The following is a 27,088-nucleotide window of genomic DNA, read 5'->3' as shown; positions in this document are numbered from 1 at the left end:
AAACAAATATATTAAAAACTACGACCCATAAAGTGCCCTCAGTTCTCAAAGACGATCAGTCAGATCTCGGAAAGTATCTTATAATAGAAGGTCTTGTGAATACAGACATTTAGTAAATAATTTGTAAAGATATCTATTAAATAACAGACCACAAAGCATTAAAGACGTAAAAAGAGAGTATAGCAACTGAATGTGGTCCGTCAGTCCACATAACAAAGATAAATATTTTAGTGAATATTACTGAATAAAATCGTTATTATTCTACATAAAGTTTTAGTAAAAGTCTTAAAACATATTGTAAAAAGAAATGGATCTTAAATATCGAAGCATTTCGAAGATAGCGATGATTAAAAGTGGTCCCTCAATTCTCCTCCACTGACATTTAGACACTGCTAGCTGCTACGAGAGGAATATCAGCAAGTCTAGTGTACTTAACATTTAGTAATAGTTTTCTACTAAATAATAGGTATATAAAATTTTGTTTCTTACCTCTAAGCTGAGAAAATATTAATTTTTTAATCCTATGAAAATAGGTAGACCAGTGTGACCACAAAATCAAACAAAGTGTAGACAGTACTATTATTCTTTATTTAATATATCATTATTTAGATGAAACGTTGTTTATTGTCAGTCTGTTGTTGTTGTATTGTATATAGAGAAACCTTAATTTATATAGGTACCGAATTTGAACGTACGTTACGTGCGTTCAAATTTCACATACCAACGAACGAACGAATGAACCTACCGTACGTTCAGACTCGCAAAGCCTACGTTCAGACTCGCCAAGTTACGTTGACCGAATAATAGTACTGTCTACACTTTGTTTGATTTTGTGGTCACACTGGTTTACCTATTTTTATAGGATTAAAAAATTAATATTTTCTCAGCTTAGAGGTAAGAAATACAAAATTTTATATACCTATTATTTAGTAGAAAACTATTACTAAATGTTAAGTACACTAGACTTTCTGATATTCCTCTCGTCTAGCAGCTAGCAGTGTCTAAATGTCAGTGGAGGAGAGGATTGAGGGACCACTTTTAATCATCGCTATCTTCGAAATGCTTCGATATTTGAGATCCATTTCTTTTTACAATATGTATTAAGACTTTTACTAAAACTTTATGTAGAATAATAACGGTTTTATTCAGTAATATTCACTAAAATATTTATCTTTGTTATGTGGACTGAGGGACCACAGTTCAGTTGCTATACTTTTTTTATCTTTAATGCTTTGTGGTCTGTTATTTAATAGATATCTTTACAAATTATTTACTAAATGTCTGTATTCACAAAACCTTCTTTTATAAGATACTTTCCGAGATCTGACTGATCGTCTTTGAGAACTGAGGGACCACACTTTATGGGTCGTAGTTTTTAATATATTTGTTTACAAATTCCCAGATTCGTTCTACAATTGTTTTAGGTCTACTACTAAATCCTAGAACTTTCATTTCGCGAATTCCCAGTGTGGTCCCTCAGTTCACCCACACATTACTATACATAGTAATATTAGTATAGTGAACTAAAATAAATATTTTGACTTGAACCTCTTCTGTAAAGAATTTCGATGGTTTGCAATGAACTGTCACGGACTGTTTATGATGTTAATGAACTTAGAATTTGCAGTAGGTACCATGAGCTGCGGACTACCTAGCGGGTTTACCGGGGATCCGGCTCGAAAAGCAGGAGAAGGAACGGGGTGGTTTTTAGTCAGTAAGAGTCTGACACTCCCTCTCGCCTCGCCCAAGGCGGGAGAAGTCATTGGATGATTTTCCCACATCAAAAAAAAAAATACGTAACCGCGTGTGTCAGGTTCACCTTTCCGAAATTAGGTAATGCTCTTTTCCTTTTATCGTGGTTTTTCGCATTTAAACTGACACTCAGTCGTAGTCAGAATTTGCTGTAGGTATTTTAGGTTTTATTTTATACATAACTAGGTACTTATTAGCTTGTGTCACTCAGGTACCTGTCATCAAATGTAATGAATGTTATGTAATGTTCTTAGAAGTAGTGTAACGGTTGATTTTTTTCTGTTTAATAGGTAATATTATGAAATGTCAGGCAAACCTAACTCCCTAAATCCTTTCCACAGGTGCAACTGCGGACTACCTAGCGGGTTTACCGGGGCTCCGGTTCGAAAAGCAGGAGTAGGAACAGGGTGGGTTTTAGTCAGTAAGAGTCTGACACTCCCTCTCACCTCGCCAAAGGCGAGAGAAGTCATTGGAAAAATGTTCCTCCCTCAAAAAAAAGGCGCTAATGACTTATGATTTTCCTACCGCGGTTACCTAAAGAAAAGGGGTTTTACATGTAATTAATCATAATCATCATCATCATAGTTGGGAAAATTACTAAAAAAAGTACAAATTACGTGTACCTATCTCTTAAGCAGAAGAGTTATAGGTAAGTAAGCATTTGTAACTTCATTTTTCTTGTTTCGTCTTTTTGTTTTCTGATTCCACATCAGCCTAGCAATTAATAGCCTATGATGGTCCATTGCTGAGCTATGTATAGTAACTTTTTTCTTTTACATTTCAAGGTTCGACTTTTGGCTCGCTCGTAAGTGATGATGCGGCCTACGATGGAGATCTCCTCATAAACAACCTATTCATTCGGGCTTTGAAGATACCCATCAAGAAACACAGACTCCGGCAAAGAATTCCACTCCCTAGCAGTTCGCACAAGGACGCTTGATGCGAAGCGCTTCGTGCGTAAAATATCTACCATGAAGTGATGGAAAGGACTAGGGGGAATCAAGTAGTAAACTTTTAAGTACCTACCTACTTTTCCTCCCAAAAGGTACTCAGAATTCTAATACATTCTTTTATCGACTGTACAAATAGGTAAAGTACAACACGTAGGTACATATAATCTTTTTACCCATGTACTTAATACAACAATCAATCATAAAGGGGAAACACCACACACTCCAAGTTCTTCACTTTTTTAACCTTTCGTTTTATTTTTGTGTCGCAAAATTATAGATTAGATAGGATATTTATTTACAATTTTATATTGTTCTGGGATTTACCTGTGTTTTCTCTTCCTTATGTGATAGTATAATGTTAGATATTATAAGTATCTTTGTGATCAGATTAACAAAGGTAGAAAATATTATCAAATGTAGCTAGTACCTGTAAGTTTAAGAAGTCTAAATTCGGTTTAATTGTTCAATGTCCAATCAAGGGGCTTACTTTTTATACCAATTCCGGTCGCTTGACATTGATATTGTGAAATTTTGTACTCTTGAGTTGTAGCACTAGTGACCATTAATTAAAATATAATCGTATAGTTAATGGAAATGCCATTGACATTGTCTTTTAAAATGACACGCGATGAAAACGTGATTGTAAATACCTGTTGAAAACAAACAAATAATAAACATCAGTTTTACCAACTCAATTGTTACATACTTAGTGCATCATAAAATTCACAAATGGTCAGTTCACGCTCACTATAAATGTACGTAATTTACTAACTACTAAAGGGGTCCTATTGTTTTGAATACTAATATGTCAATGCAAATTAATTTCTTAGTACCGCACTCAGTGATATTTAATGATTACCTTAATTATTTATTAGTAACGATTATGTATCGAAAAGGATTGCTAAGGACTGGGTTACGTAACCATTTATTGAATCTGAGTTTGGCAGCAAGTCGTATTTTGTATGGGTGCTTTTCCACCAGACATGTGCTATGTAGCTATGCTACGAAGATGTAATAGCTAACTGTGACACTATGTGACCGTTTCCACTAATACTAAACTGTGTAGCTGTGCGAGGAAGATACGCAGCTCGAGTATGCGATATATCGATAGAAGGAAGCCATCCATTGCATGCATCTTTCCATATAAAAAACATAGCTTAGCTGAGTTCATTTCCACCAGTGCTAAGCTATGTCTACCAATGAATATGATTGGTGGAAGCCAAACGCATCCACAGCAACGTAGCGTAGCACATCTATGGTGGAAAAGCACCCTAACACTTGCATTGTCTAACTTATATAGTACCTATGTACGACGTTTTCCTTATATTTTTACTTAGGTATGTCCGACGATAATATTTGTAGATTTTGAGGAAAGTCGTGTGGAATCTTGACTTGATAGGACAGTTTCTCAAGAAAAATATTAAATAGGTTGCATGCGGCAATGCTACAGCATGATGCGAGGTGTCGTGTTTAGTTTTCTGGCCAGGGATTATTTAGCAGTCATACAATATATGATAACAATAAAATGAGGTTGATAGAAGGTTGAAGTATAGTAAGAATCGTAGCACCTATTTTGTCATAGGATAATGTAGCGGATATGAATGACACCATATGTAGAGGGTGCCTTAGACGGACATACCTTATATTGACCAGATTGGCGATATATCAAAAAAGGGTCCAATTAAAAGTACCCTTAACCGACGAGCATGCATGAAAAGACTGATGACTGTTGATGAAGCGAAAGAGGCAGGTAACAAACATAGCAATGCGCGTTCCATAGTTTTTGTCTACTCCCATAGGATACAGGCTTATGTGTATGTGATTGAAAATAAGTTAACAATTTACTGGAGATTGACTTGCTGCATACCTGATTATTATGTATGTACGGTTGAATCATAATTTAGGTTTACAATTAAGTAAGTACCTATTATAGGTAGTACTTAACATTGTTTTCAACAACTTACTTATAAACAACATAAGCCGGGCCGTCCCCTTTATCAGAAAGCCGAAAGTAAAATAATAAAAGGATTGACAAAATACGGCTAAAGTTTAAGGAAAATTATGAAAATACCTACTCATAGGTAGGTACTTAATTTGATAATGCAACGAACGAATTGTAGTTTGGTATTTGTAATGTGCCTAAGTTATTTAAATACCCGTGACATACGGTAAAGGTAAACATCGTTTATTTTTTGAGGCGGTGCGAGAGAGTGTCAGACTCGTACTGACTAAAATCCACCCTGTTCCTACTCCTGTTCTTCGAACCGGAGCCCCATTTCACCGCTAGTAAGTTCGCAGCTCCGGGTCGGGGTATATTAGCCCTACTGGGCCCCATCTGTGGTGGTCTGACTGATGGTTCTTTGAGGCGTGCGCGGAACACAACGTGCCGTACGCACGGTCGTATCGTAAGGCAACGTGGGTTTATATTTTCCGATAACTTTGAAATTGCCAACCCGCCTTGAACAAGCGTAATGATTAATGCTCCCCGTTTTAGAAAAGGCCTTTGCTCAGCAGTGGTCACTTATGGGCTATTGATGATGATGATCTATACTAATATTATAAAGCTGAAGAGTTTGTTTGTTTGAACGCGCTAATCTCCGGGCATACTGGTCCGATTTGAATAATTCTTTTTGTGTTGGATAGTGCATTTATCGAGGAAGGCTATATAATATCACGCTATGATCAATAGGAGCCAAGCAGAGCGGGTGAAACCGCGCGGAAGTAGCTAGTGATGAATAAACGGCATGGCCGTCAGTCAGTTGGTCTTGGCTTCCATCGTCAGATCTGGGGAGGTATTGGGTTTTACGGTTTCTGAAAAGTGACATCAGGTTAAACAATGGAGTCTTGTAATGAATGATCTCACCTTCTATTACCCAAATGGGCATGCTCGTGATGATACGATATGGCTATTAAAATAGACGATATGTGAGTGTAACATTAAATGATGTTGGTACCCGTGTATTTCTTTTTATACCTTTGAGAACTAAAGGAAATGTAATAACCTATATTTATATTCCTAAAAATACTTCTGAAAGTCCCAGTCTGTCAATACTGCGAACTCTATATTGCAACAAATATAAATAGTTCAAGGAAAACTGGGCTTCCCGATTCTAAAAAACCAAAAAATCCCGTCGGGATTCTCAGTTTCTCTAAACATTAAACAACCTCGTAGAATTGTAATATTTACAATAGTAGCCAAAATAATGTCATCTTCTAAAGAAAAACAAAGTTTGAAATTACAATACGGTGTTTTATTTATATTTGTTTTGTGTTCGTATAATCTTTTTGAATGTATGCGTACGCGCATGATTCATTGTTTATAGAGTGTTTAAGGAGGCGTGGCGCACGTCCGGTTGATCTTAATGTTATGCGCAATTGTTATCTAAAAACTTGACATACTTTATACATAGTCATAGTATATGACATAATTTTGTCAACTTTTGTGGAGTGAAAATTTTCCTGCTTTAACATTTTTTTCACATTTATATACTTTTATCAATTCTAGTACCTAATAGGTCTGACACTCCCTCTCGCCTCGCTCAAGGCGAAAGAAGTCATCATCATCATCATCATCACCAGCCGAGAGACGTAAACTGTTGAACAAAGTCCGTTGAGAAGTCATTGGATGATTTTTCCCCCCTTAAAAAAAGTACCAAATAGGTAAGAGATGGTCAAATGACCTAACTAATTTCCCCCTTAAAAAAAGTACGTCAAATGTCAAATGACCTAACAAAGGTCACGTGAAGTCACTGCCGGGCGTTTCCAACCAGCTGATCTGGAAGTCATTGGGGGAAAGTTTGTTTACCAATGGACACGGAAAACCAAATTACCTCTTTTTTTAATCTTTGCCCCACATTTTATCCTGTGTCGTATTGCGTTTACAAACATACAAGTTCACAATAAACCCAGACCCGGAATATCACGTTTTGCGGCAGCTGGTTGTCTAGCCACCGCACCACCACCAAAAATTTGTGTCTTATATGTATAGGGACTACAGATTTTTTTTTTTGAGGGGCGAAAATCATCCTATGACTTCTCCCTGCCTTTGGCGAAGCGAGAAGGAGTGTTAGACTCTTACGACTAAAAACCACCCCGTTCCTACTCCTACTTCTCGAGTCGGAGCCCCGGTAAACCCTGACCCGGGGACTAGGGATGTGTTATAAGTACTTTACCGACTCTATTCATCCAACTAGCTAGTATTATGACAGTCGCACATTGACGAAAGAGTTTTCGGTCAACGGTTAGTCAACCATGAGTCATGTTTGTTGACATAAGCATGTAGGTAAGCAAATGTTTCACCTAATACTCAATTTACGTGAACTACAGCAAAATACTAAAACTAATCATATTTACTGAGATACCACGAAAGTAAAAAAAAATAAATACATTTTCTATGAACTGAAAGAGGAACCGATTGAACTAGATAAAAGTTTTAAAAGACGTCATCGTGTTTTTACGAAGAAAATTAATTCGGCCGGGAAAAGCGGTCCGCGCTTGTGATTGGCGTGTGCCGTGCGTACACGCATGATTCAGAACGAAATATACTCGTAAATTAGATTACGCGACGCAGGGCGCCGGCCAAGAAATCACCAATTCATAATACGAAGAAAAAATACGAAAATATCATTTCTATGAAATCTATGTACCTATACGAAACTCATAAATTGTGTCCAAAACATTATCATATTTATTTGTTACAAAGTTTGTTACGAAACATTTGGGGAATTTCAACAATTTTCTTATCTATTGAAATTTTGATCAGCGCGTGCGATGATCGGGCGTGTGCGCATGAGTCATAGGCAATAAAGGATGTTCAACTGTTCATACAAAATGATTTAAGTGGATAATACATGTTATCATGCTATAAGGTAGTTGATATTGCACTACTAGTGTCAAATATAAAAAAAACTACTCATATTTAAAAAGAAAACTATTCATACTTTTTTCAACGAAAACAAATGACAAAAATGATCTAGATAGGCATAAAAAAACTGCAGTTCTGACCAAAATATTTATACATCGTCATTTTATAAAGAAATACGTGTTAAGAATTTAAATAGGTATGTTAGGTCAATTCTTTTTTTCTGGTAATCGGCCCGTGCGATGCGTATAGGCATGATTCATAGTGTAAAGTTCTCACGGAGGCGTGCGCCGGCGCGTCGTCGAGCGTTCCTGACATTCGAGACGGGCCCTTGAGAAGATTAGTCAGACGTAACAGATGCGGCAAATAGTTGTAAAGGTCGAATACGCCATTTTATTATTATGAATGAAATATTCCAATCAATGTTGTTTTCTAGGATTTTGTCAAGGTTTTGGTTGCTGATAATATGTTTGTACTCATTCAGACTCAATGTTTTAATTTCTGGGACTTCAGTATTGTTTTTCCCATGGGTGGAGTCAAATTCAAAGTCAAAATTATTTATTTCAAATAGACCGGGAAGGCAATTTCGAACGTCAAAGCAAATATTATGATAATAAAACAAAATGTATGTCTTTCGGTCAGTCCTCTAGTGAGACTATTTGCTCTCTTAGAGTCTTACAGTTTTACGCTTTTTTCTCTTGGCTTCCAAATAGGTTTCTGAGTCTACATGATTCCGCTGGTAGTCAGTATTCTATAATCTACTAAAGCAGGATTTTGCTTGAGATTTTTGTTCAGTTTTTGGGCTTATATTTGAAAGAAGGTTTGTTTTGTTCGATGTACAGAATTTTATCTATTCTTGATTTGATTCAAGTATAACTGTATAACAGTTCAACAGTTAACTCTACACACCTTAGGATTGAACTGTACAAGTACAACTGCAGAATTCAATCGCAGGTCTATACAGCCTATACACTACACGTTAAATCGTAAGGTGTGTAGCCGCTATTAGATATTTTGTTGTAAAATCACGAAAATCGTCTATATATTGTGAAATACGAATAGGTAGGGTAGTACTATCAAAAAATCGATGTCAATCTCAAGATTATACGTTTAGACGTTGGACAACACGTGTCTGATTCAGCTGATTAAATAATTTTAGATTGACACATCCAGACAAGTATCATGTAAAACCCTCTGTTATCTCTGTATGAGTCACGGTTCAATAATCATTATCGAAATTTTGTCAATTTCATAACGTAACGTGTTCAAACATGTAAGGACCTTTTTAAGTTTGGGCTTGTAGTTGGAAAGATGATGAAATTTCAATGTTTTCTGTTAGTTTAGTGCAAGGGGACTGATTGCCTCTGATTCTGCCACTAGGGATAATAAGTCCTATGTGTACTTATGGAATTACTAGCTTCTATCAGCAGCTTCGCCCGCGTTGCCGAGGGTTAAAAGTATCCTATCACCAAAATCAGCTCATACCCTGTCTATATAACAAATTTCATCAAAATCCTTTCAGTAGTTTCATCGTGATTGACGGACAAACATCCAAACAAACAAACTTTCAGATCTACATGGAGTGATTGGGCTCTATAAAAAAATTAAGAACATGTATGGAACAGAAGAATGCAAACACCAATCTGGCTATTAATATATCAAATATCATAGAATTTATCCAAAAATGACGCGTACCTTTTACCAAAATGCAAATATTGCTCTAGTATTGACATATATTATGAAACAAATTACAGTACATATAACGTATTAAAATGCATTACTTTCACTGTCCCGTCACATCTGCATAATATTCTTATCTACATCCAAAGTCTTATGAATCGAGTAACATTACAACCGATGACTCACTCCTGCCTTACATCAATTCTGTAAGAGTTCAATCATGAATCACCTGCGCGTGAGTTTGTATCTCTCACTCGCTCTTTTCTACCAGCCAGACAAGGATAGCAATACAAATATGATTGTAAGGAAAAATATTATGACTATTAAACGATATGCTATAATATGATTTCATGAAATGTTTCATGATTTGACTGCATCTAATCTTTATTAAGAAAATGGTGACCGAACGGAAATAAGGAACGAGGAAGGAAAATCCAATTTTTGTTCTGATTTGTTTTTTTATTAGTAATTGAAATGACACACGATTTTCTACTTTATTGTTTTAGTGCATTATATCCAAAATTGTTTTGACTTTCCTTGTAAAGTGTTGTTGGTTCTTCGTGTCTCGAATCATTCAGTCACTTTTTTATGTAGATAGGTACATATTATGTATATTTTCCCAGAGCTGCGGACTGCCTATGGGATTACCGGGGCTCCGGCTCGAAAAGCAGTAGTAGGAATAAAATGGTTTTTAGTCAGTAAGAGTCTGACACTCCCTCTCGCCTCACTCAAGCCGGGAAAAGTCATTGGATGATTTTCATCATATATTTATATGTACCTTTTTTGAGGGGGGAAATACAAGACCATATAAGGAACACAAGACTACATAAGGTAAAAAATAATATTTTGCCTAATGTGGTATTGATACCATGAGTGACACAAACTGTGTCACTCATTTGAATGAGTGACAAAACAGCTTATGAAAAATGCGCCTCGAAAACAACCAAAACCACGATATACAATAGTTTTCGATAATTGATTAAGCTGGTTAAGATATAATGGACATACACAATACAATTCTATCTTCTTCTTATATAGAAAAATGAATTACTCTTCGTTAGTCTCGCTAAAACTCAAAAACGGCTGGACCGATTTGGCTAATTTTGGTCTTGAATTATTTTTGGAAGTCCAGGGAAGGTTTAAAAGGTAAGAAAAAAATTATGGAGGCGGTAAGAAGTTTGCTGGGTCAGCTAGTAATACAATAAAATCTTACTAATATTATAAATGCGAATGTATGTTTGTTAATCAATAACATCAAAATGACTGAAGGCATTGGGTAAAATTTTGGGACACGTGTAGATTATGGTCTGGAATATAACATAGGATACTTTTCCTTCCATGGAAAAGGGGCGAAGTGGTTGGCAGAAAAAATAAAACACCATTTTTCTATGTGTACATAGACTTGTTAAGACAGACAATAACGAACGGTCAATAACCTATGTAAAGGACGAAAAACAAATAAATATGATTGTTAACAAGTAAGTAACAAATCAAACATCATTACAAACAAGTTAATCAGTAAAAACCAGCTAACACTAACTAAGAATGCAAGACACGTGTAATTATGACGTTTCAATGACATCCTGCCAATAATTAATGCGTGCTTTGTATACTTATTAATGTCCCCATGTATTACTAGCTTTCCGCCCGTGGCATCGCGCGCGCAAGCGTTATTTATTGAGAAAACAGTTGTTACGTTGTCTTATTTAAGACAAATCTTGCTTCTTATATTTAAGTACCTATTGTAGGAGATGTAGATAAATATGTTTTCCCCGCTGATTAATTGATTCCAACGTTACAACAATATGATTAGTTCATTTACATCTTCGCTTCGCCATTCTGGCAGAAAGCGGGTTGGTGGCCAGAGGCAGACTTAGCAAAGCTAAAAAAATTGTACCTGCCGTATAGGATTTCATTATTCAATTACTTTTACAGTAAAGTGCATATTTTATTACCCATTTTCCCATTATAGATTTTTCCTCAATTGGGGGCGAAACCGCTTAGTTTGTAAATTATTACCTAATATGTACATACCTAACATAATAAGTACTATACTAGTATTTACAAAGATTAGCTCAAATCAAACATTTAAACAGATAAAAAAATTAAATATGTATTAAAAAAACTTGAAGAACTAAGAGTCTGTGTTAATTTACGGGAAATTCTTTGAGTTTTTGTGGAAACCTCGAAAATTATCATTATTTTGAGAGTGCTTTTCCTCCAGAGATGTGTTATGTGACGTTGCTGTGAATGCGTTTGGCTTCCACCAATCATACCTTAACTGTATATTATTATTGACACTGTTATTTAGATTTAAGGGGAAAAACAGTCTTGTTAGATTAGAATATGTTAAACAAACATAATATAAATATGCTAATTAGATAAGTATATGATATGTCAACTATACACTAAACATACTAATATAATAATGCCAGACTTGTTTGATTTTCTATTTAAACGTAGACTAATAGTAAAACCGGAGCTACGGACTGCCTAGTGGGTTACCGGGGCTCCGGCTTTAAAAGCAGGAGTAGGAACGGGGTGGTTTTTAGTCAGTAAGAGTCTGAAACTCCCTCTCGCCATGCCCAAGGCGGGAGAAGTCATTGGATGATGTTCCCCTATCAAAAAAAAAGACTAATGGTAAAAAGTACACTAACAAATCTTTGTTGTTCTCTAGAAATGTCCAATAATTTTCTTGAACGAGATTTTTCATATCATTCGTCCGAATTTTATTTAAAATTTATCTCTTCGTATAAAAACCTGGCACAGTCCCACGGATTTCGACGAATATTTAAAGAAAATTGAGAGAATTAGTTGAGCCATTCTCGAGTTTTCCGCTTAGCAACACATTAAGCGATTTATTTTCTTTTATTTACAAACACATAGTGGTAATTTCTGTTGATGTTATTGGCAAGGTTTACATAAATTTTCACCTAATTCTTTATCTGATAATAATTGATCGACTCGCCCTCAGTGTATGAGGCACAAAATGGGCATTTCATTGTAGTTATAAGTATACCTTGGTCTAAGCTTTCGGAGATAAAAAGACGTCCTAAATACTGAAACCTCAGTAACATAAGTTTACTGCTCGAGGTCCATGGTGAATCCATCGGATCCCTTTGCCTATCGGTAAACTAGTTCAGGTACGAATCTCTAGACGGGGCCCGTGGCATTTTGCTGACTTGTTACGCTACTGAGTGCCCTAAATACTGAAACAGTCGTGAATAAGAACAAGAAAGAATCGTGTCGTTAACATATACATACTTAAAGCTGCTAATACAATAGTATGCCAATACGTTTAATACTATCAACATGACCCACTTAGTATGTATGTATGTATAAGTTTGCCTTATTCATTACATGATCAAGGTTACTATGTGGTACTATATTACCTATAGGAACACAAGGATAATGCGCAAACAACATACTCCTACGTATAATTATGTAAACAAAATGAGAAGGAAAAGAGATGGTGTCATTCATATCCTGTTAGGTCTATCTTGTTTGTAAACATGTTTTTTAATGAACGTTGCCCCACATTAGGATTTTCTCTTATCTCGAGGGTGTGTTTACAAACATATAAGTTCACATACACATGACACCCAGACCCGAACAATTTGTGGATCACACAGTTGTTCTGTGCGGGAATTAGACCAACCATCAACTTTGCCATCATGGAATATTGGCATGGGTGTTTTTCTACACGGTAAGTCGGTGTAGCTTCTGATTTATTACGTTGAGGGCTCCCAGACAGTCAATCATGTCCCTGAGACTCAGACTTAAGTCTGAATACTGAAGTATTCCGGTGTTTTCATGGTTGTATCAACTGTAGACCCTAGCTCACAGTAGCAGCGGTTTTGGGAAGCTGTGGCGGGCTTATTCCAATTAAAAAAAAGTTGGTAGGTGTAGATCATTTTAGGGTTTCTGGATATTATAGGTAGATCGAATTTACAATATCTTCGACTACAATGTTATTCGTGTTTACTTAATTCGAGACAAGATTAACACTCAACGCGTTCAATCATATTATTTATACTGGAATTCCAGTTTGAATTTACGTACATAATTTCCAGTCTGTATTTTGCGGTCCCAGGAATCGAAACTGCGGTCGTACCGGAAAACCGGAAAGGTCGACAGCTGCACAGACAGACATCACCAATTTTTTGAGTGACAGTGCACAGATAGAGGTCAATGACATTTGAAGTTTATGCCTAGTAGAGTGGCAAGTATATAACTGTAAGTATAGTTACCAAAATCACACTCACACTAACATTATAAATGTGAAAGTTTGTTTGTTTGGATGTCTATTCGACAATCACGCTGAAACTACTGAACGGATTGTGATTAAATTTGGTATCATCATCATCATAAGGCCTCCCCTTAGTCCTCCACGTAGAACGACAAGCCGCCACCAAAAATTTGGTATGCATACAGTATATTTTTATCTCACGGGAACGCGAGCGAAATCCTTTTTTTTACATGAGGATTTTCTCCTGCGTCGTGGGTGCGTTTACAAACATAAAATTTCACATACACATAATTACCCGGAACAACAGTTTGAGGATCACACAAAGAGTTGTTCCGTGCGGGAATCGAACCCGCTACACATTGCGTGTCATAGTCACAACATATAAAACGCTGCTCTTTTGTAACAAAACATCAGGAAACGACCTCTTTTTATTAAACAAAAGATTGTTATCTGAACATACATTAACACAATAAGAACATAGATTTATCTCTACATACATATATAAACTATGTAAACATATACATGCAACATAAGTTTCATTGAACTTTGCACCGCGCCATTATAATAACATTAGCGAAACAAGTTCCTGTTTTAAAATCGAGATTTAAACGGTTTTTTCCCGATGTGAGCAGATTATAATCAATGACCGAATAGTTTGTTTGTTTAACGTAGGTAAATACAATGATTTAAAGTATGTTTGAATAGATTCTGGTTGTTTCTAATCGACTGATTGGAAACGTTATTGAGGTAGGCCCATTTTTAGCAGTGGAAAACGTATAAGCTGGTAAACGAGCAGACGGACACCCGAAACACCAGAGGCTTACAAGAGCATTGCTGGCCTTTTGTGGGTTAGAAATTTAATGGTTGTTGGGGAATCGACGATTGGGAAGATTGGGAAGGGGAATTAGGCCTCTAGTAACCTCACTCACACGGAAGCGTTGTTTCACGTCGGTTTTCTGTGAGGCCGTGGCATCACTCTGCTCGAGCCAGCCCATTCGTGTCGAAACATGACTCTCCCACACTCCTTCAAGATTTGTAGTAGCTGTTCAAATGTTATATAAATGCTGAATTAAACCTATCGATATTCCTTTCAGAATAATATACCTTGCAAAAATTTACTGAATTATTAATATAAATTTGCCTGGCAATAGAAGCGTAATATTATGTAAGGATATCATATAAATCAATGTCATATTGAAATCTAAAACAAGTTTAAACATGATATAGATATCTACGTCTAAAGTATATATGTATATATAGCTAATACATATAAAAAGTGCATGGTCATTGACATTATTTCGCGACAGGTAGTCACGGGCCGCCCCCCTTATCGAATCTATCTAGGAAATCAATAATTTAGATTACATAATAACAATATAAGAGCCCTATTACAACCTATCTTATATATCTACCTACATATTATGTACAAGTGACGTGGAACATATAATTACCCGATTCCAAGGCTTTTTATCTGAGATAAGAATATTTAAATATATATTAGTGTTAGTATATTAAAGATAAGTATTTAGGTATGTATCTTTACGTTTTATCTAAAGGAAAATGACAATGTTTCGTAATTTTTTTCGTAATGTGCCAAAATATTTACAGAATGTGTAATGTTGTTGCAATTTTTTTATGATTCTCGTAATATGTGTTATAAAAACAAAAAAAAGTGAATGCTCAGAAATGTGTATGAAATAACTCTCTTACCGGATACAGATCTTGCGGTTTTATTTTATATAATGTCTCTACTGTAATATTTGTTTGACCACATCGAAAAGAAATATGTTTATAATCATAGTATGTATATGTATAATTAAAATTGAGAAAATATTCTAATCGAATAGATATTTAGAATCCCATATAGTAGATACAAATTACATAAATCGATTATTTCACGAATGAAGACCGTTAAAATAATCAAAAGCAACCTATACTAACGATGACTACAGATGGGCCATTTATAAACAATAAGTATGTAAACAAAACGTAGTAAATACAATAGTAATCATTCGTAATTCAAGAGACACGCTCTCCAAAACAAACACACCACTACTAACAGGAAAAACAGCAACAAAATATCAACCACGATAGACAATTCTATAAACCATTCAATGAAGCAAAACCAACAACAAATCCCATAGCGTTAAAAAAGTATTTAACCCCAGATGTTATTTGGGGGGAATAACTATAATAGGCAAGTATTGTAACGGTTAGTCAGGTGGACACGAGCCGACCAGACGACACCGGCCGATTCACGATCGTTGAATGAATGACGCATAGGGGACTCCCTATCAGACGGTTACGATGCGCGTGCGGCTATATAAACGAACGCCGCACAAAAATATTCATTCGCACACCTACAGTCGTGAGCAACAGACGCTAGCAAACAACTCTCAATTTAAATCTGAATTCCAAAATCGAATTCAAAATTTCTTACTCTTACATTTACGAAGAAACAGAAAATCTTATTGCAAAAATGAAGAAGTACTCGATCGTTGGAAACAAAAAGAAGGTGACGATGGAAGTCAACCCAACGCAGCTGAAGATCGTTGGGAACAACTGCATCGTGAGGGTCTCAGTGAACCACGGAGAGATCGAAGTGATCGGCAATGACTGCCGTATCGAAGTGTCCGATAACCATGGCGTTATCAACATGGTGGGAAGTGGTGGTACAGTGATCATCAGCAAGCGATGGAAAGGTGACCGAGTGCAGTTGGTCGGTACCAGCTGCCACTTATTCGTGGCTGGGAAGGAGAGGAGCACGGGCTATGAAGCTCAGCTCTCTCCCTTCAGCAAGGACTTGGATGACGTCATTGAATCCATCTTCACATTTGTGATGCGGTGAAAGGAGACTAGTGAATATTGGACTTAAGTGCTGTGAATAGCTTTTCGTGTCAGTTCATTTGAAGAATTTGAAGATTTAACGGTCGTTTTGTGGGACGATGTGATATAGGTCTTTCTAATGGCCTTATGGAATCCGTAGGAGATTGTCGCGTTCCCTATTGTGATGTGTTTTGTAATAAATGCTTTGAATTACACGTTTAAGTTCTTTTTTCTAACCAATTGGATGTTATTCCCCTGAGTTCAGGTCGTTATAATGGATTTGTTTTGTCCCTTTCTAACGCTTGGTTATGAAAGAGATGGAAGACGGCGTCATCTGAATAGGTAACAGGTAACAGTAAATGTTTTTGTGCAAGCTGTAGTTTATTAATAGTGGTGATTTTAATTGGTATTAAACCTATTATTGTTAGTCAAGATATTGGTGAATTTTTAACAGTAAAATACTTATGCCAAATTCAGATATTGACTTTGAATTAAACTAGTTAGCTTCCTATGATAATTATGTTTCATAATTATTAAAGTTCTACATTAGATCTAATTAATCTATCTCTTTACACTCTTTCACCACAAGTCTGATTACTGAAACTGAAAATTAATATGAAAATAATACTTTTGACTGAACCCAGGCGTCGAACTTGGGACGCACTTCTACACTATATGAAATTACACAATATCTTTATACACATAACATGTCTGCGAATACACACACTTATCAAACATGAGTTAAATTACATACTAACTGTTGCCTACGGTTTCCACCGCATGGCTACAGAAAATAATCTTTTTTTGAAAGGCAACCGCCTGCATTCTTCTCCTAAGTCTAAAGAATACTATCCAGAAAACCAAATTATAATCGGTTCAGCCAAAGGCAAGATAATCGCATTATGTACATACCAATATCCATATAGGACAAATTGAGAATCTCCATGTTTTGAAGTCTGTTTAAAAAAGAAAGCTATGTAACACTCCAATTTCTATCTCTATATGGTACATAAAAATACTATCAAACATATAACCTTCCTTTTGCGATGTGAAAGAAAGATAAACATACAAACACTTCTACAAATTTTAATATTAGTAAACTATCATACAAGCACATGCTTTATACCTCTGCCTACACTCTAAAGAGATAAAAGGCCGCAATGTGGCTTATCTAACGGTTTATTTTACTTGAATGGTCCACCTCGAAGCGCCTCTACTACAGTCGATGTTTTTAAAATGATACCGAATATCTTTTATGCTACTATTGAATGTAGGTAACTCGTTTTTAACTGGCACATAATTTACTACGCCTTTATTTCGTGTTTGGGTAGACTGTGATGTGTATATTTTTGACAACTCATTCCAAACTCTAAATCAATACTGAGATTTCTAAAAGACCTAATACTTACCCGCATTTGGCATTTAAAAATAAATGTTGTACTCAGAAACATTTAATGATTACTTAAACTATTCCTTAGTAACAGTTTTGTTCCAGAAACAATTGCGGGTTTTAGTCAGTAAGAGTCTGACACTCTCTGTAGCATCATCCAAGGCGGGAGAAGACATTGGATGATTTTAGACTTATTAACCGTATAAAGTAAATGTTACAAATGGATTATAGTTGTCATACCATTATTGAAATCAGCACCATCATAATTATTAGCCACAAGAGGTCCATTGCTGAGCATAGGGCGACTTAGGTCTCTTCAAAAGTAACAGCACATCCTTCCTTTAAAATCCTTTTCACTAAGTTGTAATTAAATGAAATAATTATGATTTGCTGAACACCTAAGTCCGATAAAATATCAAGTGTACTTACTTCTAAGCACTAAACTAAATACTTAGGTAATTACCAAAAAAATACCCGGCTTTGGAATCGAATCAAGGGCATTGTACTTAATTTACCAGTAATTAAAGAAACAGTTAAGTCCCTAATCAGCAATCAAAATGGGTAGGTACCTAATTAAATGTATAGGTAACTAATTATGACGTAAAATTACAACGATGCAGTTTTGTTATCAAAATAATCTAAATCTCATCAGCATCAGTTTCGGATGACTAATTATTGTAATTGCGATTAATTATTGTTGATAAGGAATGCAATTTTGTATAGGGAAATACCGACTACTGTAGAAGTCCACTCTGACGGTGCTTTTCCAGTAGAGATGTGCTATGTATCTATGCTACGAAGATGTAATAACTAAGCTGTGAAACTATGTGACCGTTTCCACTAATACTAAGCTATGTAGCTGTACGAGGACGATCCGCAGCTCGAGTAAGCAATGTATCGATAGGGAAGCCATCTATAGACACACGTCCATAGCACGCATATATCCATATAAAAACATAGCTTAGCTAAGTCTGTTTCCACCATTGTTAAGCTATGTGTACCAATGAATATGATGGAAGCCTCACGCATCCACAGCAACGTAGCATAACACATGATGGAAGAGCACACTGAAGAGACAAGGCAAGTCCTTGTTCTATGGACGTTATTTGGTTAGTGACGAAAGCCCTAAATAAATAGAAAGAAAGAAAGAGAGAAAAAGCATTTATTCGGTAGTTAAACAATTCATCAAATCAACAGCCTATACGTGGCCACTGCTGACCAAAAGCAGGAGTAGGAACGGGGTGGTTTTTAGTCAGTAAGAAACTGACACTCCCTCTCGCCCAAGGCTGGACGGAAAAAGGCATTTCATGATTTTACCTTCAAAAAAAAGGTACTCGGGATCGATTCAGCTGTCACTGTAATTTTAGAATATTAGTGCAATCAAACAAAGAAACTCTTTAGCGTTATTAAAATAAAGTAGACAGACACTTGTAAATATTGAGATAGGTAATGTCAAAATGTCGTTGACCTGGTTAAAAGGACGATTAAGATCGATAAAAGATAAATATTTATTTAAAATAGCATTATATTATTATGAGTGGCGTGCCTACGTTCTTCATATTGTATTTTTCTACTGCCTCGTTGGTCGAGTGGTCGCAAGTGCAACTGCTGGGCAAGGGGTCTCAGGCTCGATTCCTCGGGTCGGGCACAGTATTGTTGATCTTTTTGCGGTTTGTCGTTCTCAGTAGTAGCACGGAGTCTGGCATTGTGACCAGTATATGGTAATATAGGCTCACCCACTATTACATGAGACTTATAACACAAATGTGATGCTTCTAACCGTCTCTCATTGGTAGCAGTTTTAGGACATACCCGGGTTTTACCAGGAAATTATATTCAATTTGTTTCTCCCCGACAGGGTAGATAGAGGTTAATTGAAACCACTCTTTACCAGTAATGTTATTAGTTCCATATTCCCGTGACTCAATGCGACAATTTTTGGTTTGTGCATGCTCAAAGTAATAGTAAGATGTCATCATTTTTATGATTGTAGTCTTCATTATATCGGCGCGTCGCGTTCTGCGCGCGCCTCAAAGAGCCATTAGACCACTACAGATGGGGCCCAGTAGGGCTAATGCCTGGTCCGGAGGCAGAGCCGGAGCGGACCACCTAGCGGGTTTACCGGCAGACATGCAGCAGGTCTCATTCAAACCCCTTAATCTCATTCGCATTTGTTATAATTTAACGTACAGTAGATTAGCAATACCAAATTAGTCTAATCCATTTATCCTACCGTTTGCATTCCAATCACTTATTTGAAAACTTCATCAATCATATGAAAAAATGGATCAGTCAGTTTGTATGGAGCCATCACGTGACTGACGTCAATTTAACCACTATAGTTAACACATTTACTATAATTACTGTAAAGTTAGTGCTGTGACAATGCTTGGGGTGGTCTCGCGTTACGGTTTTATTGGGACTGTCTATACGAACCGTATAGTGATAGCAGTACCCTTAGTACAAATGAGAGGGAGTGTATTACGTTGAACGAAATCGAAACGAGAGGGCGTTCGGCACTGTGTTGGTTGGTTCATTTGAGACGATCATATTCCATAGTTACACACCCATAACCCAATCATTTTCTTCCATATTGCACAATAGTCCTGCATCAATCGGGGATTGTTCTTTGGTGTACTTCCATAGTGTGGCTGATGTCTCATTACATTTAGATTAAAATTGTTCAACGGGCTTCTGCGAGTTGGCTTCGGTTCCTCGTACGCCTTCCAAAGGTCCGGTACCCAGTGGTTCCGAGATAAGAAAAACACGATCATAATAATATTCCACAAGTCCAAACTAAACAATAACATTGGTACAATCACTTGTTTATTTAATTCCAGAATGGCTATCAATTGAATCACTTTGCAACAGCGTGGTTTGATCCATTCTAACACAACATATGTTTGAACACGTGGCACCGGGAAACCCCAATGAATAGATAGATCACGAACACTCAGATAAAATTGTGGTCATGGTTGAAATGCGGTCTATTTCTAGATAATAGAAGGTCATTGGATTAAATGTAGGAACTAAGAACTAGATACATTTAATAGTATAAGTAGTAGATGAGTTTGTAGTTTTAGGAGTTAGTGATATGGATACGTCAATTGATGATGTGGAACTGGGTGATACTGATAAGTTACAAACCATTTGATGATTTTATGTTGGTCTGCTAAGGCAAAACTTAAACTTTAGTGTAAGTGTAATGAAGATTTTTTTTTTAGTTGAGTTTTTTTTTGTGTCATAAGCCGTTAAACTATCAGACAGATCACCTGCTGGTAAATAATCGCCCATGGACAACCGAAACACCAGAGACGTTACAAGTGAGTTGCCGACCTTTTGGGGATTAGGAATTTTAAGGGTTGTTGTGGAATCGGGGATTGGAAAGATTGGGGAAGTAGTTAATTAGGCCTCCGATAACCTCACTCATACAATGGAACACAATGCAAGCGTTGTTTCACATCGGTTTTCTGTGAAGCTGTGGTATTCATAAAGCATGGCTCTCCCACCATTAAAAGTGAAGTAATAAGATTTTTATACGTCAAAGTTCAAGTTAACTTCATCTACTGCGATACAGGTCAAGACCTATGCTCAAATCAAATGTTAAAATTCATTCACTAGTTTTGCTATTAAACAAAACATTTACCCATAATTATTCTAAACATTACATTCAACTATCTTTAAAAAACTTTCTAGTTACCACACCTTTCATAATGGCTTCCACTTCAACCAATACAAATTCTCACACGTACGTAATCTTCGAACACAGAAAACAGTACCTACCTACGTAACAACCTAAATAACATTAATTTTATCGAAACCTCGTTCCAATTTCCCATTTGCTTTCACATCTTTCATCTCCGGTAAATCCCCAGAAACCTTCAATTCTTGTACTCTTGCGCAACGTAACCTCTCTCTGATTTTTACCTCATTTGGCAAGATCCTTAAGTTGTGGACGTTTTTATGCGCGGGATTAACCGTCTGGACTGACTTTGTTAATGCCGGATGTCCGGGCTGATTAATTCAAAGATGGAGGTGTGGTTGAGGTCGAGGTAACAGCAGTAGTGTCTAGATGTCAGGGTTATATAAATAAGATATAGGTTTAGTTCGTTTCGTGAATGTTGATGAAAAGAGAATTTGTGTTGTTTGGGGCAATGGAGTTGTTTAATAAATATTTTTGTGACTTTTTCTTAAGCAAAGTATTGGAATTTTTTATTAGTATTTTGAGACTCTTAATCCATATTCAGAGTTTGGTAATAGTGGTAGATTCAGGGAATCAAGTATCAAGTATCAAGTCAAATGTTCTTCTACTTATGACTGACTGGTCTTGCTATTCATTCTGTTATCTACTAAAAAAAAAATCTCTTCTCAACAGCAATCTTACTAATATTATAAATGCGAAAGTTTGTGTTTTTCGGAAACAATCGAGAATATTATGACACTACTTAATTTTGAACTACGTGGCTGCCAACACGATTATACTCGTATGTGTCATAAAGCTGATCACACAAAATATTATTCGATTAAAGGAATTCAAACTTGCATCTTTCTATAAAACATTTAAACAAACATTACGCGAATATCTACACATAGGTATTCGGTTACGAATACATATGACATGTTAATGTCATGCCACAACTATGAATAATTATCCAAACACTATTATCATGTTTTTGACATGTCACAAAATTTACATGTTTTTAACTGACTCCGACCTGATTACCATATCCATTACTGGTCAATCAGGTGTTCTGTAGCTACCAGCTAGTTGTAAGCAAGCAATGGATGGATTGTAGTAAGAAATAGCGCTTATCATCGTTATCATTACGTGTATTTCTTATCTTTACGTGGTAGCTAAACAGTTTTGACATTGGCTTTGGAATATAGTCTATGATATGAAGATAAGTGATTAAAATATTGTGCTAGGTAAAGATCGAATTGGTTTGGGTAAGCGATAGAAAAAGAGCTAGGTATGTTGTATTTACACTGAAAGTATGAACAATGAGAGCATTTTTCATGATGCTCTATATTTTTTTTTCTTCTCCTCAATTTAGAGGTGTAATATCCACAGATGGAGCCCAGTAGAGCTGATGGTGACCAGGAGCTGCAGACTATCTAGCGGGTTACCAGGACTCCGGTGAAAAGTAGGAGTAGAAACGGGATGGTTTTTACTCAGAAAGAGTCTGGCACTCGCTCTCGCCTTGCCCAAGGCGGGAGCGAGTAGGGGAAGTCAGTAATGACAAGTCATAACAATAATAGTAACACTTTCTGGAATGTCAGTTTATTAAAAAGGACGCATCAGGTAAAAACCTGAAATAGTAAGAACCTGATGATGATTATTGTTTTCTTTAAAACCTGACTCAGCCAGTTAGGCCTTCAAATATTATTACGCATCACGCAGTTTTTATTAAGTGTCTTATTAAGTTATTACATAATTCGTTTATTCACTTTATTTCTAGTTATTTACACTTTATTAGTTCTAAAGTATTGGTTTAAAAACAATTTGTTGCTGTGTAAGCTTACGAGTCACTATTTTGCACTTTGCACTGTTTTTAACCTCTATAAGTGCGTACTTATTGTGCAATTATTATAGAAACTGATTCAATAATCTTATAAGTCTTCTATTTTTTAAAGCATTAAATGCCGAAAGAATACTGTTGAAGGCAAATCCTCCATTAAGCGTCGGTTACCAGTATCCGACGTGTCGGTTAACGTGTTAATAATATGTACGTACAAGAGAGAGATAGAGTTTGGATAAAGAAGTATTTATTAAACCTAGTTACAGGTACAATATTGTTAGATTTCATGTTTTTATAATTATATATTTACTCACCTGATCTTGAAATCAAGCACACGTTATGCGAAAAAGAGCTAACTACCGTACTCAGAGACATTAATTAATGATTAGTTAAACCATTCCTTAGTAACAATTGTGTTCCGAAAATAATTGCTAAGGGCTGGGTAACTGTTAAATGACTCTGAGTACGACGGTAAAAAATTAAAAGAATCATTCAGAATGCATCTTTAATTAATAAAATATTATTATGTACAAATAATTCAATCCTGGTCACCCTACACCACTTGTTACGGCAGTTATTAGGTAAATGGGTAGTCACTCGTGCACACGATTGTACCATAACCCCACAACTATAGGTACAGTCAGCCACACTAACAAATTACTAGGTATCTGTATCGGAAACTGTTGGGAAATAACCGTCACATGGGGAAAAGTGAAGTTATTAAATACTAGCGACCCGCCCCAGCTTCGCATGGGTGCATTGGTGATATATTATGCATGTATTATACTTTCCTCTTGAATCTCTATTATAAAAAACCACATCAAAATCCGTTGCGTAATTTTAAAGATTTAAGCATACAGACAAACAGACAAAATGGCGACTTTGTTTTATACTATATAGTGACAATAACACTAGATGCACTAGGACTGGACTGGACTATACAATTTACATCTACTTTTCACTATTTGTGTTATAAGACCCATGTAAATGAGAAACTGACAAAAGCCCAGCAATTCTTTACCCAAACCGGCAATCGAACCCGAGCCCCTTGTTCAGCAGTCGCACTTGCAACCTCTCGTCCAAAGAAGCAGGCAGCATATATATATAAAACATTTACATGTGTTACCTTATTACGTGACGTGGACCGGAAGACGCAACGTGGGCAGACCTCCCACTAGGTGGACCGACGACATCGTCAGAGTTGTGGGGAGCCAGTGGATGCAGGTGGCGGCTTGTCGTTCTACGTGGAGGACTAAGGGGGAGACCTTTGTTCAGCAGTGGACGTCTCTCGGATGATGATGATGATGACCTTATTACGCTAGAGTGACAGCTCAGCTTGCGACAGTTTGGATAAGTAGTATACAGATTTTCGTTAAGCAACGTCTTTTTTTCGCGTGTATCTTGTATGTATGTGTATGAGTGTAATTAAAAGTATAAGAACAGTTTGACTAAATACACACACACACACACACACACAAAACGTCACGCCTTTTATCCCCGAAGGGGTAGGGAGAGGTGCACATTAAGGCACGTAGTGCCACTATACAATGTACACCAACTTTTCACCATTTAATATATAAGTCCCATGTAATAGGGGGTGAGCCTATTGCCATATACCGGGCACAATTCCAGACTCCGTACTACTACTGAGAAATTTTTGAAAAGCCGAAAAAAGCCCAGCAATACTTTGCCCGACTCGGGAATCGAACCCGAGACCTCTTGTTCGGCAGTCGCACCACTCGACCAACGAGGCAGTCAGTATGACTAAATATCTTGCATTATATAAAAAAATACCACATGCATCGAATGTTCCACTAACTTTTGACGTCGACTGTACTTTACCTCGATCTCTATCTAACCTGTCCATTTGTATATGAACTCCGTTTATCACTAGCTGATAACACAACGATTCAATCGCTCTGTTTGGACGAATTTTCAAAAATTACCCCCCACTTTGTAATCCATTTAGATTGGTAACGTTTTGTTTTTGGGTTGTATCTTGTTAGTAATTGTAGGGTTAGGCTACATGTAGAGTTACAATATAGCAATGGTTATTGAGAATTTGTTAATATTTTTTGTGGTGTTAATTTTTGTACTGGAGGAAATAAGTTTTAGAAAACATTGTTGAACGTCATCTACTGGTTTTCATAATTTAATGTTTATATTTAGCTTGACCTGTTTGTTTGGGTCAAATATACACTCGGCGTCACAAAAATCGCACCTCTTGGAAAATTGTAAGTTTAAAACATGTCCCGCCAGTAACGAATACATTACACCTTATTAATATTGGTATCAATTGAAAGTACGTTTAACGACCTTTAAATTAACAACAGTTAGAATTCCTAAACACAACAGATCTCATCAGCACGTAACATTAAAAAAATGTTGTCAAAATATTCAGAATGGGATAACATTCCTCAAGAGACTGTTGTCACATTAATTCGTCCATGAGAGAAAGCATGGAAGCAGTCATCAGGACTAGGGAGGGTAACACTAGGTTTTAAGTTGTTTTAAGGACTTATTTGCTGATAAAATAAAATGTAACTTTTTAATCATTTGCATTTGCTTGCTTTTTTTATTCCCTGGTAAACAAAAAACCAAATCCATTGATTTATTCTTAAACTTAAATGAATTGCCTTTCCAATGATACCTTACAGTCATATGTCTGCCATTGATTAATAGGGTTAAAATGACTATGAAGGGAACTTTTAAAGAGGTGCGATTTTTGTGACGTCGAGTTTAGTAATTGGGATTTAACGTCCTTCCGATTGATCTGATATTTGGACCACGATTAAAACTGTTTAACACCAAAAAATATTTTATGTATTATAATATTAGTTGTTCAATGATTTTAATATTATATTCCGTTCGCATTGTCTATTTTAATTCATCATGATTATGTAGATAATGTGGTAAAAACATGTTCATAAATTGTCTGAAAAACACAAAGGTAGGCACATATATCACATTAATAATTTATTTGCATGTTTAGGTATTACACAGGTCTAATACTATCTAATCTAATACTATCTATCTAATAAAGACATTTTTATGCTACATAAATAAAGAACTCATATTATTATTGTGATAAGTTTATAAATAGAAACCATGTTTTGCCAGTCTATTTTTAAATTTATCAAAAAAAAATACAGATTAAGACTCTAATCTTTAGTAGTTGTAAATATGTGTCTGTTAGCATCGTTATTTTTATTTATCTATTGCTATTTTTAAAACACGATTAACAACATTTTTTTTTTTATATAATCAAAAGTTAATATAAAAATAGATTGATACTTATATAAAAACGACAACATCTTAAGGAAAATTTAGCTCAACAATCTTATTTATAAAAATGTTAAATAAACATGAACAAAAAGATCAGGTTCCACCGAGATTTGAACTCGGATCGCTGGATTCAGAGTCCAGAGTGCTAACCGTTACACCATGGAACCGATGAGAGACCTGCCGAAATTAGCTGTCCCTTGCCAAACGTGTGTTACTATTTATTTATTTATGTATTTTGAATGTGTTTTTAGAAAGGTGTTTGGCCAGTTATTTGATTTTAATGTGCTACGTCGTGTGTAATGTTTTGATGTTTTGTGTATTTAAATATGTATTTATGTGTTAGGTGTCAGTTAAATTAAAATGTAGTTTATAAATAGCTAATCAGTTTCAAAAAATTTTTTTTTTTTCTTATACTTCTTGTGCACATAATATTTTATGGTCTAATGAAAACTACTAGAATAAAGTTTTATAAAAAAAGTTTGTTTTTGTGGAGTGATGGCACCACTAATTAATTTAATTTTAATTATCATAAAAAATCACCCTGTAATAATCTGCCGATATGAATATAAATAG

General features: G+C 35.9%; 1 protein-coding gene and 1 non-coding gene across 2 annotated transcripts; one reads left to right on the top strand and one right to left on the bottom strand.

Moving 5' to 3' along the window:
* The first annotated feature begins 15,840 nt into the window (after positions 1 to 15,840).
* LOC118273394 (uncharacterized) lies at positions 15,841 to 16,536 on the top strand. The gene has a single exon (XM_035590341.2). The coding sequence runs from the start codon at positions 15,975 to 15,977 to the stop codon at positions 16,341 to 16,343; it is 369 nt and encodes a 122-aa protein (XP_035446234.1). The 5' UTR covers positions 15,841 to 15,974; the 3' UTR covers positions 16,344 to 16,536.
* Positions 16,537 to 26,610: 10,074 nt separating this feature from the next.
* Trnaq-cug (transfer RNA glutamine (anticodon CUG)) lies at positions 26,611 to 26,682 on the bottom strand. The gene has a single exon. It is a non-coding gene; the product is annotated as a tRNA-Gln (tRNA).
* Positions 26,683 to 27,088: the final 406 nt, after the last annotated feature.

Source organism: Spodoptera frugiperda, chromosome 1 (assembly GCF_023101765.2).
Source record: "Spodoptera frugiperda isolate SF20-4 chromosome 1, AGI-APGP_CSIRO_Sfru_2.0, whole genome shotgun sequence".
In the NCBI taxonomy this organism is placed as follows: domain Eukaryota; kingdom Metazoa; phylum Arthropoda; class Insecta; order Lepidoptera; family Noctuidae; genus Spodoptera; species Spodoptera frugiperda.
This window is presented reverse-complemented; position numbering and strand designations above follow the sequence as displayed.